Source organism: Scyliorhinus canicula, chromosome 3 (assembly GCF_902713615.1).
Source record: "Scyliorhinus canicula chromosome 3, sScyCan1.1, whole genome shotgun sequence".
Taxonomy (NCBI): domain Eukaryota; kingdom Metazoa; phylum Chordata; class Chondrichthyes; order Carcharhiniformes; family Scyliorhinidae; genus Scyliorhinus; species Scyliorhinus canicula.
Window position 1 is genome coordinate 102,768,944 of NC_052148.1, and position 22,655 is coordinate 102,791,598.

A 22,655-nucleotide genomic window follows, 5' to 3' on the forward strand; every position below is an offset into this window, starting at 1 on the left:
CGAGATTTACATATTAAGTGAGCAGTTAGGTGTCCAATGCGCCCAAGGCCCATGAACGCATACCTGTGCCTCGAGATCTCCTCATGGTGCCGTTTAGCACTGGTCCACAAAAACACCACTGGTCCACCCCCCCACCCCCACATTGACAGGACGGCAGTGCCAGGTTGCTCTTAGGGGTCAGACCTGAGGGTGTCTTGCCTTATAAAGTGGGGTGACAGGGGCTCAAGGACCCCCTACACCGAAGTTGGGCCTTTGGGGTGGGGGGGTCCTGAGGAGTGCTAACCACTCTGCCACCGTGCTGCCATGTAAACATATTTCTGAGTGCAAAAACGAAAGAGCTGTAATAGTTGGAGTCCTCAACTACCCTAATCCCCCGAAGAGTAATAGGCACAGAGGGCACAAAATTCTTGAACTGCATTCAAGAGAACATTTTTAGCCAGCATGTAACAATCCTAACAAGTGCGCGCACAATTCTAGATTTAGTGTTAGGAACGGAATCTGGGTAAGTGGATGAAGTAGCAGAGGAGAACCATTTTGGAGATAGAAATCGTTGTATATTTAGCATCATTATGGAAAAGGACAAAAAGCAGGAGTAAAATTCTAAAAGATCTTGATGCGCAGGGGGCAATTTCAAAGTTTGCAGATGACGCAAAACATGGAAGGATTGTAAATTGTGAGACAGACAGTGTAGAATTTCAAAAAGACATAGACAAGTTGGTGAAGTGGGCAGATAGGCGGCAGATGAAGTTCAATAGGGAGAACTGTGAGGTGATGCAATTTGGTTGGAAGAACATGGAAAGACAATATAAAAGATAAGATTCTTCAAAGGGTGCAGGAGTAGAGGAACCTGGGTGTATGTGTGCATAGACCCTCAAAGGTGACAGGACAGGTGGAGAGAGCAGTTAATAAAGCATACCGTATCCTGGACTTTATTAATGTGGAGATAACATGCAAGAGCAAGTAGGTTCTGCTGAACTAGTTAAACCTTATACGGAATATTGTGTACAGTTCAGTGTGCCAAACTATAGGAAGGATGTGAACTCATTGTATATAATAATATATAGAGTATAGAGTGCAGTAGAGGTTTCACAGAATGATTCCAGGGATGAGAAACTTCAGTTATGAGGATAGATTGGAGAGGTTGGATCTGTTCTCCTTTGAGAGAAGTAGGCTAAGAAGGGATTTGATAGAGAAGTTCAAAATCATGGGGGCAGACAGAGTGGATATGGAGAAACTGTTCCCTCTTGTAAGAGGATCAAGAACAAGAAGGCACAGATTTAAAGTGATTTGCAAAAGCTGAAAATGCGATGTGAGGAAAGAATTTTTCACACAGCGAGTGCTTCGGGATTGGGAAGCACCGCCTGAAAGTGTGGTGGAGGCAGGTTTAATCAATGCATTCAAGAGGGTATCAGATGATTACTTGCATAGAAACAAACAATGTGCAGGGCTGTGGGGAAAAGGCAGGAAAATGGCACAAAGTCATGGTGCCTGTTTGGAGAGCAGGTTCAGACACGGGCCAAATGGCCGCCTCCTGGGAACCGATTCTGATTAATAATTCAAAGACAATCCTGATCTGTGTATTAACCAACTATTAAAGGGATGTGGAAAGCATTGTTCCATGTGTTCTTGGCTTATCCAATTTATCATGGTATGAAGAAGCAGAAGAAGACCATTCATCCCTTTGTGGCTGTGAGTCTTTGGTTGAACATGCCAATTAATCCCAGTCCCCTGATGTTCCCTCATAGGCCTGCACATGCTTTCCCTTCAGGTTTTTATCTACACATGGATCGAAGTATAATGTTTGCTCACTGAAAATGGATACCACTTGAGAGAATTATTGCTTTAATTGTTGGGACTCTGAGATGGTGTGACATAGTTAATTTTAAATGCTACAAGTTTTTAAAAATTAATTTATGGGATGTGGGCATTGCTGGTGAGCATTTCTTGCCCATCCCTAGTTGCCCTTCAGAAGGTGTGCTGAGTTGCCTTCTTGAACTGCTGCAGTCCCTGAGGCGTAGGTACACCCACAGTGCTGTTAGGGAGGGAGTTCTAGGATTTTGACCCAGCAACAGTGAAGAAATGGCAATATATTTCCAAGTCAGAGTGGTGAGTGACCTGGAGGGAACCTCCCGGTGGTGGCCTTCCCAGGTATCTACTGCTGTTATCGTTCTAGATGGTAGTGGCAGTGGGTTAGAAAGGTACTGCCTAAGGCACTTTGGTGAGTTCCTGCAGTGCATCTTGTAGATGGTACACGTGGCTGCCACTGTTCATTGGTGGTGGAGGGATTGAATGTTTGTGGAAGAGGGAGTAATCAAGTGGCTGCTCAGTCCTGGATGGTGCCGAGCATCTTGTGTTGTTGGAGCTGCACTCGTCCAGGCAAGTGGAGAATATTCCATTACACTGGATAAAAGCAAATTACTGCGGATGCTGGAATCTGAAACCAAAAGAGAAAATGCTGGAAACTCTCAGCAGGTCTGGCAACATCTGTAGAGAGAGAAAAGAACTAACGTTTCGAGTCCAGATGATCCTTTGTCAAAGCTCTCTACAGATGCTGTCAGACCTGCTGAGATTTTCCAACAGGTTCTCTTTGGGTTTCATATTCCATTACACACCTGACTTGTGCCTTGTAGGTGGTGGACAGGTTTTAGATCAGGAGATGAGTTACTCGCTGCAGGATTGTATTGGATTTGTTTATTGTCACGTGTACCAAGGTACAGTGAAAAGTATTTTTCTGCGAGCAGCTCAACAGATCATTAAGTACATAAAAAGAAAAGGAAATCAAAGAAAATACATAATAGGCCAACACAAGATACACAATGTAACTACATAACAGTGGCAACGGGTGAAGCATACAGGGATGTAGTGTTAATCAGGTCAGTCTATAAGAGGGCAGTGTAGGAGTCTGGTAACAGCGGGAAGAAGTTGTTTTTAAGTCTGTTCGTGCATGTACTGAGACTTTTGTATCTCCTGCCCGATGGGAGAAGCTGGAAGAGTGAGTAGGCCAGGTGGGACGGGTCTTTGATTATGCTGCCTGCTTTCCCCAGGCAGCGGGAGGTGTAGGTGGAGTCAATGGATGGGAGGCAGGCTCGTGTGATGGACTGGGCGGTATTCACGACTCTCTGAAGTTTCTTGCGGTCTTGGACCGCGCAGTTGCCATACCAGGCTGTGATGCAGCCAGATAGGATGCTTTCTGTAGTGCATCTGTAAAAGTTGGTAAGAGTTAATGTGGACATGCCGAATTTCCTTAGTTTCCTGAGGAAGTATAGGCGCTGTTGTGCTTTCTTGGTGGTAGCGTCGATGTGGGTGGACGGACAGATTTTTGGAGACGTGTCCCCCTAGGAATTTGAAACTGCTAACCATCTCCACCTCGGCCCCGTTGATGCTGACAGGGGTGTGTACAGTACTTTGCTTTCTGAAGTCAGTGACCAGTTCTTTAGTTTTGCTGGCATTGAGGGAGAGATTGTTGTTGCTGCACCACTCCACTAGGTTCTCAATCTCCCTCCTGTATTCTGACTCGTCATTATTCGAGATCCGGCCCACTATGGTCGTATCGTTAGCAAACTTGTAGATGGTGTTGGAATCAAATTTTGCCACGCAGTCGTGTGTGTACAGGGAGTATAGTAGGGGGCTAAGTGCGCAGCCTTGCAGGGCCCCAGTATTGAGCACTATTGTGGAGGAAGTGTTGTTGTTTATCCTTACTGATTGTGGTCTGTGGGTTAGGAAGTCGAGGACCCAGTTGCAGAGTGAGGAGCCAAGTCCTAGGTTTTGGAGGTTTGTGACAATAGAAGGTTATTATTAGTTGATATGGGCTTGGCTGGGATTATGGTGTTGAAGGCGGAGCTGTAGTCAATAAATAGGAGTCTGATGTAGGAGTCCTTGTTGTCGAGATGCTCGAGGGATGAGTGTAGGACCAGGGAGATGGCGTCTGCTGTGGACTGGTTGCGGCGGTATGCGAATTGCAGTGGATCCAAGAGTTTGGAGGTGATGCGCTTCATGACCAAACGCTTGAAGCATTTCAAAATGACTGAGGTCAGGGCCACCGGACGGTAGTCATTGAGGCACGTTGCCTGTTTTTTCTTTGGCACCGGTATGATGGTGGTCTTCTTGAAGCAGATGGGGACCTCGGAGCGGTGCTGTGCCGAACTTTTGTCCTTGATTAAGAACAAATTAATCTACACCCCATCATTCTACCGTAATCCATGTACCTATCCAATAGCCGCTTGAAGGTCCCTAATGTTTCCGACTCAACTACTTCCACAGGCAGTGCATTCCATGCCCCCACTACTCTCTGGGTAAAGAACCTACCTCTGACATCCCCCTATATCTTCCACCATTCACCTTAAATTTATGTCCTCTTGTAATGGTTTGTTCCACCCGGGGAAAAAGTCTCTGACTGTCTATCTATTCCCCATATCATCTTATAAACCTCTATCAAGTCGCCCCTCATCCTTCTCCGTTCTAATGAGAAAAGGCCGAGCGCCCTCAACCTTTCCTCATAAGACCTACTCGCCATTCCAGGCAACATCCTGGTAAATCTCCTTTGCACCTTTTCCAAAGTTTCCACATCCTTCCTAAAATGAGGCAACCAGAAATGCACACAGTACTCCAAATGAGGTCTTACCAAGATTTTGTACAGCTGCATCATCACCTCACGGCTCTTAAATTCAATCCCTCTGCTAATGAACGCCAGCACACCATAGGGCTTCTTCACAGCTCTATCCACGTGAGTGGCAACTTTCAAAGATCTGTGAACATAGACCCCAAGATCTCTCTACTCCTCCACATTGCCAAGAACTCTACCGTAAACCCTGTATTCCGCATTCATATTTGTCCTTCCAAAATGGACAACCTCACACTTTTCAGGGTTAAACTCCATCTGCCACTTCTCAGCCCAGCTCTGCATCCTATCTATGTCTCTTTGCAGCCGACAACAGCCCTCCTCAGTATCCAATCTTCGTATCGTCTGCAAATTTACTGACCCACTCTTCAACTCCCTCATCCAAGTTATTAATGAAAATCACAAACAGCAGAGGACCCAGAACTGATCCCTGCGGTACGCCACTGGTAACTGGGCTCCAGGCTGAATATTTGCCATCCACCACCAATCTCTGACTTCTATCGGTTAGCCAGTTCGTTATCCAACTGGCTAAATTTCCCACTACCCCATGCCTCCTTACTTTCTGCATAAGCCTACCATGGTGAACCTTATCAAATACCTTACTAAAATCCATGTACACCACATCCACTGCTTTACCTTCATCCACGTGCTTGGTCACCTCCTCAAATAATTCAATAAGACTTGTGAGGCAGGACCAACCCCTCACAAATCCGTGCTGACTATCCCTAATGAAGCAGTGTCTTTCCAGATGCTGAGAAACCCTATCCCTCAGTACCCTTTGTTAGATGTATTAGATGCTGTGGTATGAAGAGGCAAGAGTTCAGCTCCTTTTTCACCAACACACCTTTAATAATTCAAACTCACTCTGCACAGAACTCTACAGATCACCAGATCCAGAGGCCACCTAAACTCCCTTTACATATCAGTGTCAATCATTGAACACTTAACATAAATGAGACAACTAATTGCAATGTCTCTTAACCCATTACTTAACAGTCTCCCCTTCCTTGGAGAAAAAAAAACAATTAGGTGAAACCAAAATTTAAAGAAACTAACATTTCAAGAAACTGAAACACACACCTGATTCCCCCCCTTTTTTTTCTTGAGTAGAAGAAAAAAAAGCATTCCCAGAAACACAATATCTAAAAGTTTGTGAACTAGCCTCTCTTTTCGTAAAACAGTCTGACAGTTGATAGCTACTGTCAACCCATTTAATTTTTGTTATTTCCCCTTTGTCCAACATCTGCTTCAAACCTGCGATGTCTATCCATAACCTCTTTTCATTGACACTCTTTGCAGAGTGCACATTTTCCCACAGGGATTTATTGTCAATGTGACAGTCAATAGGTATATTACCCAAATCCCCTAATTTCTGATTTATATAAAAGGCCATATCCACTTCTTCCACTAAGCTTAACGTCTCAGCAGCTAAAATGCTTTTGACCACTCTCCTTATTTTGTTTGTTTCCCACACAAGAGGGCAACTTTTACCATTGTTCCCCGAAAGGAAAATGAGAAAACCTCCTGCGCTTGAAACTCCATCACATAAATTTGCATAGGACACATCACTATAAACTATGTGTTTCAAATGCCCAAGATCACCTAAAACCGGGAACTTCAAAACACACTCCTGCATTTTTAGTTTGGCCAACACTTTATTCGCTCTTATTATGTCTTCCACTTTGGGATCATTCACCTTTGTACTCAACTCTAAGACATCAAACTCACGTCTGGTCTAGTCTGTCTACCTAACCAGTTCAGTTGCCCAATTAAACTTTGCAGTTGCTCTTTTTCTATCATCGAAACCATTGCGTCTTTTTGTAAAACCCGGCCACGACTAATTGCTATTGGGCTGATGCTTTCCAAATAAGATTGCTGACGTAAAGTTGCCCCTAACTTAGTCTGTCCGATTTCCAGTGCAATATATTTAAATGCACCGGAAGCCTGACTTTCAACCCTGAATTCGTTCCTCAAACCAGAGATTACAATAGCTTCAAAATCACTAGTCCCACCCCACAAAAAATCATCGACATGCATCATAAAGATGCCAGATAGATTTCCTTTATAGTGCCAGTAAAACATTGCAGGATCTGCTTTCAACTGGCAACATCCTAACTTTAACAAGACTGACCTCACCGAAAAGTACCACACTCTAGATGTATCATTTAATCCATATATACATTTGTTCAACTTCCAGAGTACCCCTTCTGTGTTAGCTGCTTCTTTGGGAGGACGGAGAAAAATGACTCTCTGGAGCTGATGTCCCTGCAAAAAGGCAGCTTTTGTATCTATAGATTTGTATTCCCATGCCTTTGTGGCAAATAGAGCCAAGAATATCTTTAAAATAACCTTTCCTGCTGTAGGTGAATCTACCCTTAAGTCCTGGTCGTCTAAGTTTTCTTCAAATCCCCTTGCCACAAGCCTGGCCTTTGCCTTATAAGTTCCATCTGGAAGAACCTTTTCTGTACAAATCCATCTGTGGGATAGAGTTTTTTGTCCCCTATCCGGTACTTCCGTGTGTACCCCAAATTCACTCCAACTATGCAATTCTTGCTGTTTAGCATCTTTGATAACTTTTTCATCTAATTTATTTGAAGCTACAAAAATCTCACGTGCATGTGGGCTTCTACTTCTAGTAGTAGTCGTAGTCTTACTCCTGTTCCAAGATCTTGATAAACTACGTCCCCTTTCCTGCCTGGTATCTCGTTCTGTACTGCTACTGCTTGATCTTTCGCTTCTGTAGCGGGATGTCCTTTCAATAGTTCTCGACCTTTTCCTGCGAACCTGTTCACTATCCAATGTACTATCTGAACTGGCACTACGTTTCTGTGCCCTCCATTTTTGAACTTCGTTTTCCCAATCCATTGTCTTAACTTCCTCCCCTGAATGCTGTACATTCAACCAATGTTTATACTTTCCAGTGGCCTTCCCTGCTCTACTAATAACAGTTGCATCCTTCCATTGACTAGACCCTTCAGGCAAGTATGTCACTTTTGTACCAACCTTTGGCAGTTGCCCTTTCGTAAAAATGGCCTGATCTAATTTATCAGAAGTGTCGTGTTCCTCTACAGAAACCCTGTCTATATCAGTTAACTGGTCCTCATTATTCTGTAACACATGCGTACCAGATGACCCTGGTTCCTCGTCATGTCCGTCTGCTCTGTCTAAATTTTAAAATTTGTAATCGGTACTCATTATCCTTGATGAATGTACCCTAACAGTTTGATTACCATGTTGCAAAATAAATGTTTTGCCATCTATACCTATGATCTTCCCTGGGCCTTTCAATTCATTAGAATTGTCTTTCTTATAGTATACCATGTCTCCTTGCTGAAAAACGGCATCTGATGGCCATACATTATGTCTTAAAGCTCTGTGAATTCTTTCAGAGACTTCTGCTTCCAAAAAAAGCTTTTCTACTGCTATGTAACGCGTTTAAATGTTCAGCAAAACCTGAGCTAATTGTAGTCCCTTCCCAAGCTGGAGGCTGGTCATCCAAAATAGAGGGAATTTTAGGATTTCTACCAAACGCTAATTGATAAGGACTATAGCCCCCAACCATCTGCAATGAATTCTTTGCATGTACCGCCCATGCTAAAGCTGAATTTAGCGTGCAGTTTGGTCGATCTCCCAAAATTTTCCGAAGCATGTCATCGAGAACAGCATGATTCCTTTCACAGACACCATTACTGAATGGATTTTCTGCAGCCGTGTTCATAACTCTGATATTCATGTTTTCACACATATCCCTAAACTCATCATTAGCAAATTCTCCCCCATTGTCAGTAAAGAATTTTGCTGGTGGACCCATTCCTGTCCCGATCCATTTTTCCACAATTTGATCCAGAATTACCCTCTTTTCTTTACTTCGTACAATCGTTGACTGACTAAATCTGGTTGCTAAATCTACAAAATGAATATATTATTTGCTTTATCCCACATCTTAAGGTCCATGGCCACAATGTCATTAAAATCCCTGGCCAAAGGTAGGGTTACTATCGGTCGCGCTGGTGTCCTTCTGTACTTCCTGCAAACTTCACAGCGATTACTAACCTGTTCTATCAGTTTAGTATAGTCATCATCCCTTACTGCTGCATCCTTTAATAAATTGTTTCAGCCTCCGAGGAGACGGATGTGAAATGAAAATTGCTTATTGTCACGAGTAGGCTTCAATGAAGTTACTGTGAAAAGCCCCTAGTCGCCACATTCCGGCGCCTGTCCGGGGAGGCTGGTACGGGAATCGAACCGTGCTGTTGGTCTGCTTTCAAAGCCAGCAATTTAGCCGAGTGAGCTAAACCAGCCCCAGTGCAAATTGCCTATGCAGTTTTACTACAACAAGCTTTTTATCAGCTAGTCGCATTATCAACTGCCATTAACACATCCTTAACCACTCTACTTGAAATATTATTTGTCAATAATGGAATACAATAGTGTCCCGACTGTGCAAATTGTAAGTCCACTGTCTTTCCAAAAACTGTTGCCTTATCCTGTTCCATATCCAGCTTCATGTGTGCTTTCTTCATCGACAGTCTGCTCAGAAGCAAAGGTATCTCACTTGATACACCATCCGTGCTAATGAAATGATTCACTCCAGTAATATTGCAAGGATCTCGGAACAGCGACTTCAGAGTATTATCATCTCCAAACCTGAAACTTGTGGAACTTTTAAATTCCTTAACCTTGTTACGATTTTCAGCATCCAATGAGTCCAGATAACATTTTAACCAGTCAATCCCACACACAGTAGATGTGCAGCCACTGTCCAATACAGCACAGTTAAAAGATTCTGCAACCAACACCCTCATTACCGGCGTAAAACAGCTTGTTAATAGGACAATGCCTTCTTTCTGGTCACTATCTTTATCCTCTTCTGACTTTTCCGTGTCATGTGTCACTTCAAATACTCTATCATAACGAGTTGGACAGTTGAAAGCATAATGGTATTGAGAGTCACATTGAAAACATCGATTTATCATGCCCCGTGAATTTCTGGGGTTCATCCTCCTATTGTAGGTTCTAACTGGGTTTCTGTCTTCATCATTTCCTTGTCTCGGTCTTCTTTTATAGTCTTGGGGCCTGTTTGTAGCCATACGATTTTGTCATCCTGTTAGTAGTGTATCTTCCATATTCTGCCTTATGGCAGGCATTGGGTCATCAGAGCCATTGGAATCAAATGTTTCCCCAGAATTTTTTTTAAAGCTGTTGTCGAATAAGGTATCATTATCTGTAAACTGAACTCCTGTCAAAACCAGGAGCCTATCCATGTTGCTCACTCTAGCACAGTCAAGTAATTTAAAGGCCAACACAGACTGTGGAAATTCCAGCCTGTGTTTCTGCAGCCTTTTATATAGTCTGCCAAATTCCATTATATAGTCTTCCATAGATAAATCCTCCATTTTCCGGAACTTATCAAAATCCGACCATGCTTCATATGCACTTAAAAAGTAATCTTTCTTATAAATGTTGTCCATATAATGTAATAAAGTCACCAGACCTTCTTCTGAGTCTAACTCTTCCAACTCCAGCTCAGAAAGCACTTTGTTTCGGATTTTACTGCCATATGGTAAAGAAAGAGCCAATGCCATACCTTGTTTTCTCTTTCCCAAAGCAGTCACCCTAGTCCACATAACTACTGCACTTCTCCATTGGTCGTATGATTCCCTTTCAGAAAATAAGGGAGGATAATCATATCCAGCCATCTTCGTCCTGGGTTCAGCCAAGTTTCCCTTTTTTTTTCACTCCTTGGTTTGAGCTGGAAAAATTGTATATTTCAAGCCTTCACATTAACACAGCAACCATCCTCTGCTACCAATTGTTAGATGTATTAGATGCTTTGGTATGAAGAGGCAAGAGTTCAGCTCCTTTTTCACTAACACACCTTTAATGGTTCAAACTCACTCTGCACAGAACTCTACCGATCACCAGATCCAGAGGCCACCTGAAGCCACTTTACATATCAGTGTCAATCATTGAACACTTAACATAAATTGCAATGTCTCTTAACCCATTACTTAACACCCTTTCCATTACTTTGCCTACCACCGAAGTAAGACTAACTGGCCTGTAATTCCCAGGGTTATCCCTATTCCCTTTTCTGATCAGGGGCACGACATTCACCACTCTCCAATCCCCTGGTACCACCCCTGTTGACAGTGAGGATGAAAAGATCATTGCCAACGGCTCTGCAATTTCATCTCTTGCTTCCCATAGAATCCTTGGATATATCCCGTCAGGCCCGGGGGACTTGTCTATCCTCAAGTTTTTCAAGATACCCAACACATCTTCATTCCTGACAAGTATCTCCTCGAGCTTACCAGTCTGTTTCACACTGTCCTCTCCAACAATATGGCCCCTCTCATTCATAAATACTGAAGAAAAGTACTTGTACAAGACCTCTCATATCTCTTCTGATTCGATACACAATCTCCCGCTACTGTCCTTTATCAGACCCACCCTCGCTCTAGTCATTCTCATATTTCTCACATATGTGTAAAAGGCCTTGGGGTTTTCCTTGATCCTACCCGCCAAAGATTTTTCATGCCCTCTCTTAGCTCTCCTAATCCCTTTCTTTAGTTCCCTCCTGGCCATCTTGTATCCCTCCAGCGCCCGGTCTGAACCTTGTTTCCTCAGCCTTACATAAGTCTCCTTCTTCCTCTTAACAAGACATTCAAACTCTCTTGTCAACCATGGTTCCCTCACTCGACCATCTCTTCCCTGCCTGACAGGGGCATACATATCAAAAACACGCAGTACCTGTTCCTTGAACAAGTTCCACATTTCACTTGTGCCCTTCCCTGACAACCTATGTTCCCAACTTATGCACTTCAATTCTTGTCTGACAGCATTGTATTTACCCTTCCCTCAATTGTAAACCTTGCCCTGTTGCACACACCTATCCCTCTCCATTACTAAAGTGAAAGTCGCAGAATTGTGGTCACTACCTCCAAAATGCTTCCCCACTAACAAATCTATCACCTGCCCTGGTTCATTACAAGTACCAAATCCAATATGGCCTCCCCTCTGGTCGGACAATCTACATACTGTGTTAGAAAATCTTCCTGGACACACTGCACACACACTACCCCATCCAAACTATTTGATCTAAAGAGTTTCCACTCAATGTTTGGGAAGTTGAAGTCACCCATGACTACTACCCTGTGACTTCTGCTCCTTTCCAAAATCTGTTTCCCAATCTGTTCCTCCACATCTCTGCTGCTATTGGGGGGCCTATAGAAAACTCCCAACAAGGTGACTGCTCCTTTCCTATTTTTGACTTCAACCCATATTATCTCAGTAGGCAGACCCCCCTCGAACTGCCTTTCTGCAGCTGTTATACTATCTCTAATTAACAATGTCACCCCCCTCCCCCCCACCCCCCACCTCTTTTACCATCCTCCCTAATCTTGTTGAAACATCTATAACCAGGGACCTCCAACAACCATTTCTGCCCCTCTTCTATCCAAGTTTCAGTGATGGCCACCTCATCGTAGTCCCAAGTACCGATCCATGTCTTAAGTTCACCCACCTTATTCCTTAGGTTAGGTGGATTGGCCATGCTAAATTGCCCGTAGTGTAAGGTTAATGGGGGGATTGTTGGGTTACGGGTATACAGGTTACGTGGGTTTAAGTAGGGTGATCACTGCTCGGCACAACATCGAGGGCTGAAGGGCCTGTTCTGTGCTGTACTGTTCTATGTTCTATGTTCCTGATGCTTCTTGCATTGAAGTATACACACTTCAACCCATCTCCTTGCCTGCAAGTACTCTCCTTTGTCAGTGTTACCTTCCCCACTGCAGTACTACGTGCTTTGGCGTCCTGAATATCAGCTTCCTTAGTTGCTGGACGACAAATCCGGTTCCCATTCCCCTGCCAAATTAGTTTAAACCCTCCCGAAGACTACTAGAAAACCTCCCCCCCAGGATATTGGTGCGCCTCTGGTTCAGATGCAACCCGTCCTGCTTGTACAGGTCCCACCTTCCCCAGAATGCCCTCCGATTATCCAAATACCTGAAGCCCTCCCTCCTACACCATTCCTGCAGCCACGTGTTCAACTGCACTCTCTCCCTATTCCTAGCCTCGCTATCACGTTTCACCGGCAACAAACCAGAGATGACAACTCTGTCTGTCCTGGCCTTTAACTTCCAGTCTAACTCCCTAAACTTGTTTATTACCTCCACACCCCTTTTTCTACCTACGTCGTGGTACCAATGTGCACCACAACCTCTGGCTGCTCACCCTCCCCCTTCAGGATCCTGAAGACACGATCCGAGACATCCCTGGCCCTGGCACCCGGGAGGCAACATACCTTCCGGGAGTCTCGCTCGCGACCACAGAATCCCCTATCTATTCCCCTAAGCATTGAATCTCCTATTACTATTGCTTTTCTATGCTCCCCACTTCCCTTCTGAGCCCCAGAGCCAGACTCAGTGCCAGAGACCTGGCCGCTAGGGCCTTCCCCCGGTAGATCATCCCCCCCAACAGCATCCAGAACGGTATACTTGTTTTGAAGGGGAATGGCCACGAGGAATCCCTGCACTGTCTGCCTATTAGTTTTCTTTTCCCTGACTGTAACCCAGCTACTCTTGTCCAGTACCTTGGGTGTGGCTACCTCCCTGTAACTCTTCTCGATAACCCCCTCTGCCTCCCGGATGATCCGAAGTTCATCCAGATCCAGCTCCAGTTCCCTAACACTTCTCTGAGGAGCTAGAGTTGGGTGCACTTCCCGCAGGTATAGTCAGTGGGGACACCAGTGGTACCCCTCACCACCCACAACCTACAGGAGGAGCATGCAACTGCCCTAGCCTCCATCCCTTGGGGGAAACAACAGTTTTGGGTAAACCTTAAGTGCTAGATTTTACATTCTTCTGCTGGCGGGTTTGAAGGTGGGGGGCACAGACTGTGCCTTGGGTGGCCTGTCTGTCACCTGCTCCTTTCCCCACTTCAATTATACCAGCAGCAGCTTGGTAAGTGGCAATCTTCATTCCTCTCAAACACTTACGAAGGACTACCCAGTAAATATACCTGTTCAAATGTGGGATAATACATTTCAGAAAATGTGATCAAGAAATGTACTTTTGATTCATAAACAAAATTGCTGAAATACTCAGCAGGTCAGGCAGCTATGGGGAGCCAAATTGAGTTAATGTTTCAGGGCTATGTCCGTATGCAGTATTTTATCTTTGTGTTACGATATTTCTTAATATGGCCTCCTCCTTTTGTAGAATTGGCCATCATTATCCCCTTCATTTTCATTATGATCTGTAAACTCCAAGATAGCATGGTTGCTATAGGTAGGGATTTTACTTTGAGATACTTCCAGTCAATGGTGGCATTAAAATAGAAAGAAGGAGAACTAACTGAAGGGTCTCGCGTGCATAAATATGTGGCTTTTTAACTATTTTCATAAATAATTTTTCAAAATATAATGAGGGAATAATTTGAATAAAATGTGTTATCTCTCAGATGTTTATTTCCCCTTTAAACATCAAAATAAACACCAAACAACATTAACATTTATTGAAGCTTTCCAGTGTGCTTGTGGGGAGGGAGAGGCATTAAAATGCATAACTACACTGAGCCAACAAAGTTTATTACATTTATGTATTGATATTGGATTTTTTTTTCGAACTTTCCTCAAAACTGAATCACAAATGCAATTTTTGGTGCCATTTCAGTTCACTGCACTATCCTTGAGGATCAATTATATTCTCTTCACTTTTGTATTTCTGTTGACGTTTGGATACTAAATTGCACTGCGTGCCTGCTGGAATATGTCATTAACTTATTTTACAGTTTGATGTGAGCATGAAAATTATTTCTTGCAGAATTTTGCAGCTGCCCTGTGCCAATCCTTCTGTGAGCTAATGCAAGATATCACCACTGAAGGGCAAGTTCAAGTTCTTAAGGTACTCTGTTTTATCTCTACTCACTACTCCATAGTGTTATGGAAGCTTTCATCCATGCTTATTTTTGCACAGAGGAGTGTTGATTTTAATGGACCATGCAGAAATATAAATTATGTTAATATATGTGTTGCGCGCGTGTGTGTAATATATTATCTATATCTTGATTCCCGGTAGTTCCACTGGTCCTACCTGATCACAGCTTTAGGCTCCAGTTTCCTCCCACAGTCCAAAGATGTGCAGGTTAGGTGGATTGGCCATTATATATTGCCCTTAGTGTCCAAAAAGGTTAGGTTTGGTTACAGGGCTAGGGTGGAGGTGTGGGCTTCAGTGGGGTGCTCTTTCCAAGGGCTTGTGCAGACTCGATGGGCTGAAAGACCACCTTCTGCACTGCAAATTCTATGTTAAATCTTTAACTCTCTGTTTTGAGAGAAACTGCTCCTGTTCACAGACAGATAAAATTGCATTGTTTTCAGATAAACTGCTTGCCTGCCCACAACCCAATCTAAAACTGAATTTCAAAACTGAAAACTCAACATCTGACTGCTTCAACCCCTGGCTCCTCCCATTAAGTATGTTGTCTTTCTAAGCTAAACACAATGTCTCTAATTATCTACTCCCCAGGGAAACCTCTTAATACAAACAAAATTATATTCACCCAGCTTTTATGATGCTTTAATTACGCCTATGTCTCCAAAAGGCTCGGTGCCTTTCAAACTAGGATGTTTAAAACATGACTGCAGCAGTCACATATTAACCTCGACTTTTAACCCTTACTGCACCAATTACATATAATGCAACCTATCTGAATTCCGACATTCATCACTAATCCCCAACATCAGATGCTGGGTACCTGCTTATAGGTTCTGGCAAGATACATAACATGAAATCAATGAAGTTTGTTGCATAAACACAGCCGTTATAATGAAGTACTATAATTTCCACATAGTCTGTTTTAATCCCAATTTCTTGAGTGCATTCAGAACAGTATTTTGAAACCATCTTAGATTTTTGTACTGAGCTTGAATTAATAAATAATCTAAGAATGAGGTAACACATCGCTAACAGTGACCATGATCTGGTGAAATTTGATAGTTTGAGAGGGGGAAGGGCATTTTTAGAAACACATTTGGATACCTCTGGCTTTAAGGCATCTGGAAAGAATTGACCACAAAAAACTGGATAGGGCTATTAATGGTTAAAATTGCAAATTAACAATGGAAGGTTTTCAAAATAAATTGATGGAGCCCGAAACTTGTGCAGGGCTCTGACGGGAAAGAGCTCAAAATGAACAATTAAACAAATTAGTCAATATGGAAGGTGCGAAAAAGTACAAAACTGAAAAAAAGATCCAAATGAAGGCAAGGAATGCAAGCCATCCACCAGATTGGGAGTGTTATAAAGAACAAGAAAAAGGTAACATATGTTGAGACCAAGATGTGGGCATGGCTCTTAATTCATTCTTTTCATCTGTTTTCACAAAAGTGAGGCTAGAAGCAGACATTGTAGTTAAGAAGTGTGTGAAATACTGGATTGGAAAAACTTAGGGAGGAAATTTTATTATGTTGTTTAATATCCTTGAAGGTGGATAAATGGTTAGGCTGGAAAAAATATATCCCAGACTGCTAAGAGAAGAAATAGCCAAGACTCTCACCATCATTTTTCAGTCTTCTCTGGCAGTGGACTGGAGGATTACTAATGTTATACCGTTGTTCGAAGAAGAACTGAAAGATAGCCCAATTAATTACAGGCAGCCAGATTGACTTCTAGGGGAGACAAATTATTGGAAAAAGTTCTGAGACACAGTATAAATTGTCATTTAGAGAGGCAGAGTGAGAATAGCACTTCATGAAGACTGCCTTCTCAACCTTGCCCCTCGCCTGAGATGTGGTGATCCTCGGGTTAAAATACCACCAGACAGCTTTCCCCCTCAAAAGGGAAAAGCAGCCTATGGTCATCTGGGATTATAACGAGTTTACCTTTTAGTCAGAATGGATTTATTAAGGGAAAGTCCTCTCTGACTAACGTGGTAACATGCCTTGTTCCCTCGTATAGTAATTCAATGAGGATAACTTGTTTGATGTAGTCTAAATAGATTTTAGTTGAATCCAAAATTGGCTCAGTGACAGGAAGCAAATTCTGGTTGCTGAGTGTTTTTGTGACTGGAAGGCCATTTCCACAGGGGCTAGGTACTGGGTATCTTGCTGTTCATGTTATATGTTCATGATTTAGACTTAAATGTAGGCACCATGATTAAGAACAAAGAACAAAGAAAAGTACAGCACAGGAACAGGCCCTTCGACCCTAGTTTGCAAGTGATGTGAAAATTGGCTGTGAGATTGACAGTGAGGAAGAAAACCGTATTTAGCAGGAAGATATCAATAGACCGGTCAATTAAGCAGAAAATGGCAAATTAAATTCAATTCTGAGAAATGTGAGGTGATGCATTTAAGGAGGATCAACAAGGCAAGAGAATGTGCAAAAATATTTTCCGTTTCTGGAAAGTGAAGAGGAATGGAGGAGCTTTGGAGTGGATGTCTATTGGTCCCTGAAATTATCAGGCCAGGTAGATAAGCAGATGAAGAACATATATAGGACATATTTCTTAACTTGTTGATGCAAAGGGCAGCATGGTGGCCTAGTGGTTAGCACAGCTGCCTCACGGCGCTGAGGTCCCAGGTTCGATCCCGGCTCTGGGTCACGTGTGGAGTTAGCACATTCTCCCCGTGTCTGCGTGGGTTTCGCCCCCACAACCCAAAAATGTGCAGGGTAGGTGGATTGGCCACGCTAAATTGCCCCTCAATTGGAAAAAATTATTGGGTACTCTAAATTTATAAAAAAAAACTTGCTGATGCCTAGAGTGCAAGAATAGGGAGGTTACGCTTGGAGCATGGGAATTAAGAGCAGGAGATGGGAATTTGGTTCTTTGAGCCTGTTCTGTCACTCGACAAGATCAAGGCTGATCTGGTTGTAGTTTAACTTAACTTTCCTGTCTGTTTCGCCATAACCCTTGTCTCCCTTGTCACAACCTCCACTGCTTGCAGGGGAACAAAATTCCACATATTAATGACAAAAATTCTCCTCCTCTCCATCTTAAATGGGAGACCTCCTCTTAAACTATGACCTCCGGTTCTAGTCACTCCGATAAGAGGAAACATTCTCCTGGTATTCTTTCTCAGGATCTTATTTGTTTCAATAAGATCACCTCTCATTCTTCTAAACATCCAATGGGTAACAATCCAACCTGTTCAACCTTGCTTCATAAGATTACGCCCTTCATCCCTGGAAAGAGATCAGTGGACCTTCTCTGAATTGTTTCTAACTTAATTATTTTAGCGTAATTTCAAATAAGGAGACCAAAACTGCATACAGTACTCCAGATGCAGCCTCACAAAGGCCCAGTAAAACTTTCTTACTTTTCTATTCTGTCCTCTTTGCAATAAATTGTAACATTCCGTTTGTCTTCCTAATCATTTGCTGCACATGAATGCTAACATTTTATGATTTACTTAGGCCTCCCAGATCCCTGGAGTTCTGCAATAATATACAGCTTATCTATTCTGTCTGCCAAAGTGGACAAGTTCACATTTTTCGATATTAGATTCCATCTGCCAAATTTTTGTCCACTCACTTAAGACCATAAAATATAGGAGCAGAATTAGGCCACTCAGCCCATTGAGTCTGCTCCGCCATTCAATCACGGCTGATATTTTTCCTATTGTTCTGCCTTCTCCCCATAAGCCCTGATCCCCTTATTGATCAAAAACCTATCTATCTCTGTTTTAAAAACACCCCGTGATTTGTCCTCCACAGCTTTCTATGGCACAGAGTTCCACAGATTCACCACCCTCTGGCTGAAGAAATTCCTCCTTATCTCTGTTTTAAAGGATCGTCCCTTTAGTCTGAGATTGTGTCCTCTGATTCTAGTTTTTCCTACAGGTTGAAACATTCCCTGCATGTCCACTCTATCCAAGCCACGTAGTATCCTGTAAGTTTCAATAAGATCCCCCCTCATCTTTATAAACTCCAACGAGTACAGACCCAGAGTCCTCAACCGTTCCTCATACGACAAGTTCTGCATTCCAGGGATCATTCTTGTGAACCTCCTCTGGACCTTTTCCAAGGCCAACACATCCTTCCTTAGATATGGGGCCCAAAACTGCTCACAATACTCCAAATGGGGTATGACCAGAGTCTTGTATTGCCTCAGAAGTACATCCCTGGTCTTGTATTCTAGCCCTCTCGACATGAATGTTAACATTGCATTTGCCGCCTTAACTGCCGACTGAACCTGCACGTTAACCTTAAGAGAAGCGTGTGCTTCTGATTTCTTATGCATCTCCTCATTTAGAAAATAGTCTATGCCTCCATTTTTCTTTCCAAAGTGCATAACCTCACACTTTTCCACATTGTATTCCATCTGCCACTTCTTTGCTCACTCTTCTCGCCTGTCCAAGTCCTTCTGAAACCCGCCTGCTTCCTCAATACTACCTGCCCCTCTACTGATCTTTGTATCATCTGCAAACTTGACAACAGTGCCCTCAGTTCCTTCTTCCAGATCAGTAATGTATATTGTGAAACGTTGTGGCCCCATCACCGATCCCTGAGGTACACCACTAGTCACCAGCTGCCATCCTGAAAAAGACCCCTTTATCCCCACTCTCTGCTTTCTGCCAGTCAGCCAATCCTCTGTCCATGCAAGGTTCTTACCCTTAACACCATGGGTTCTTAACTTATTTAACAGTTTCATATGCGGCACCTTGTCAAAGGCCTTCTGGAAATCTAAATAAATCGCGTCCACTGGTTCTCCTATGTCTAACTTCCTTGTTACTTCCTCAAAGAACTCTAACAGAGTTATCAGACATGACCTCCCCTTGACGAAGCCGTGCTGACTCAGTCCTATTTTATCATGCACTTCCAAGTACTCCGCAATCTCATCTTTAATGGTGGACTTTAAAATCTTACCAATGACCGAAATCAGGCTAACCGGCCCATAATTTCCCGTCTTCTGCCTCCCACCCTTCAGGGGTGTTACATTAGCCACTTTCCAGTCCTCTGGGACCCTTCCTGCCTCCAGTGATTCCTGAAAGATCAGCACCAATGCCTCCACAACCTCCTGAGCTATCTCTTTTAGATCCCTGGGTGTAGTCCATCTGGTCCAGGTGATTTATCCACCTTCAGATATTTCCGTTTCCCCAGAAACTTCTCCTTAGTGATGGTCACTGCACCCACCTCTGCCCCCTTGTTCTCCTGGAGCTCTGGTATCCCACTGATGTCTTCCACCATGAAGACTGATGCAAAGTAACTATTCAGTTCGTCTGCCACTTCTTTGTTTCCTATTATTACATCTCCAACCACATTTTCCAATGGTCCGATGTCTCTTACCTTTCATATATTGAAAAAAATCAACTCTGGCCAGCTCCTCCCTCATGTCTTTGTAGTTACCCTTATTTAATTGTAATACCGTTACATCTGATTCCAGCTTCTCCCTCTCAAACTGCAGGGTAAATTCTATCATATTGTGGTCACTGCTCCCAAAGGGTTCCTTCACCTTAAGTTCCCTAATCAAGTCTGCCTCATTACTCATCACCAAATCCAAAATTGCCTGTTCCCTAGTAGGCTCTGTCACAAGCTGCTCCAAAAAACATCTGACGTTCCACAAATTGCTTTTCTTGGCATCCACTACCAACCTGATTTTCCTAGTCCACCTGCATATTGCAGCCCCCCAGGATTATGGTAATATTGCCTTTTTTACATGCCTTTTCTAACCAATTTATATCCCTTTGCAGACTCTCTACCTTCTTAATCTTTAATCTTATTGTCACAAGTAGGCTTACATGAAGTTACTGTGAAAATCCCCATGTCACCATTCCGAAGCCTTGACAACCTCCCTTCCTACCCATCTTGGTGTCATTGACAAATTTAGCTGCCATACATTACACTGTGCGCACTTAGCTTGAGTAGTAATCTTCGTGGCACCTTATCAAATGCTGTCTGGAAATTTGCGTATGCAGCATCGGCAGGTTTCGCTGTAGTGTTCTATGTTCTATAGTGTGGGGCAGATAGGCTTCAGATGGTTTCACAGGTCGGCGCAACATCGAGGGCCGAAGGGCCCGTACTGCGCTGTAGTGTTCTATGTTCTATGTTTCTCTTTTCCAACTTGCTTGTTAACTTCTTGAAAGAACTCTAATAAATTTGTTAAACATAGTTTTTCTCTCTCACACCCTCTCTCATGCTACTTTATGGATTTGCTTCTCTTTCTCTATCGTGCTGTATGAAGCACTCCAGCTGTCATGTAAATAGTATTTTATACTATTGTAGATTAGTATTTTAAAGGAAGTGAATCCATAAAGCAACGTAAGAAGGGTTAGGAGAGAAGGAAAGAGAGAAACAGTGAAACAGCATGAGAGGAAGAGAAAGAGAGCAGTGCATCCATAAAGCAGCGAGTTCCCCAACCCGCCTACCTCGTTTTCTCTTTCTCTCTCTCTCTCTCTCTCTCTCTCTCTCTCTCTCTCTCTCTCTTCCCCTCTCTTCCCCCACCTCTCCTTCCCGGTCTCAGCTAGTGCTGTAAAAGGAGGGCGTGTCTTTCCTCTCTGCATCCCAGTTAATCCACGCCAATACAGCTGGGGGCGAGCTTCGTTGCCACTATTTCACCCAGCTTGAGCGAACAAGGTTGAGCGAGACAGGGGCATTGCAATTCAACATAGGTAGATATGTCGAGAGTGGCAATCCGCCGGAGAATGCCTCTGAATTTCTCACTATTTGTGGTTGGTGCATTTTATGACAGCTTCTGAGTCCAAAACCTGTGTTTAGCCAAATTAGGCTCCACATTCTCCACTGACATGATTACTTTAAAAGGAAATTACCATTTTTAGTCCCAACTAAAACATTTATTAATTTAAGCCAAATTTAATTTTTCTTCATTTAAAATCTGCTTTCATGAGGCATATGATTTTTTGTAACACAAATAAGCTTAATGGAGTTTGAGCCAGAAATTAAAATCTTAAATGGTGTGATGTCTATGCTTAACATTGCATGGATATACAAATCTCTTCTGTGCTGTGGTAAACCTGTCTTAATGCTCATATTATTTTATTTCTCTCGCAGGCATCAATAACTGCTGTGCAAAAAGAGCTTGCAATTATTTAGCACCATTAACATAATGCACCTTGCAAAGTTTTGTCAAGAGTGAAATTAGTCATGGTCGTTATTATTTTTGAGTGCTCATGATCAGTTGAACTAATGTTCCTAATGTACTTGTCATCTTTTGCTGATGGTCCTATTTTATGTTCAAGAACTCCTTCAGGTTGTGTGCTGTTACATTATAGTTGAATTACTATACCTAGATCTTCTCTACATACTTCGATTAGATTAAAATAGCAGTTCTGTTTCTTGTTCAGCGACAATCTTTTTCTATTGTTCTGCTGAGTCCAAGCAGCAGTTTTCATCTCTTGAGCTCTGTCTTTCATTATTTTCTGCCTGCTGACTCATTGGGCAGAAGTTTCAGACCCCTACCACCGGTAGGATTTCCTGCACCTGCCAAAGCCAATGGACTTTTGAATGGCCCACTGCATTTTACACCCTGCCTTTTCTGTGATCTGGTCATATAATTCCACTCATTATATCCTGTCCCAAATGGAACTCCTCATTACCTGCATTCTTAGAACAACCCTCAGTTATGTTGCAACTTGTTTCAAAGGTAAAATGACCTATTGATTTAGATTTATTGCATCGCCAAATTTAGACAGATGACCTTGGTTGGGCGGCGTTGCCTATAGAAATGAATAAGTCTACTTTGCTGAATTTCTGATTTTTAAATTTCATGGCAAAATGACTCGAATAATTGGAGATTTTTGTGGTTTTCGCTGTTAGCTGCTTTTCAGATGCTGTGTTAAATAAACATGTTATATATTTTTTGATACTACATTCATGTGATTACAATGAAACACTTTTTCCCATTAAAAATTGGGCACCGCACATGAGAATCTTCACACTATCCAACTAAAGCATAAGGGAGAATAGTAGCAATACAAAGTAACGGTGCCCAATAATATATGCTATGCTGGATATCATCCTGCACTATTGAGAGATTTTCATTTTCCACAGCAGCCATGCTGATCGCGTATCTGACCAAG

At 42.9% G+C, this 22,655-nt stretch overlaps 1 protein-coding gene across 2 annotated transcripts in view; it reads left to right on the forward strand.

Moving 5' to 3' along the window:
* Positions 1-22,655, forward strand: part of ipo11 (importin 11) — a 712,587-nt gene that overhangs the window by 424,830 nt on the left and 265,102 nt on the right. For both annotated transcript variants that reach the window (XM_038791006.1, XM_038791005.1), the window contains exon 24: positions 14,443-14,523. In XM_038791006.1, coding sequence (XP_038646934.1) covers positions 14,443-14,523 — 81 coding nt within the window. The remainder of the gene's footprint in view (positions 1-14,442; positions 14,524-22,655) is intronic.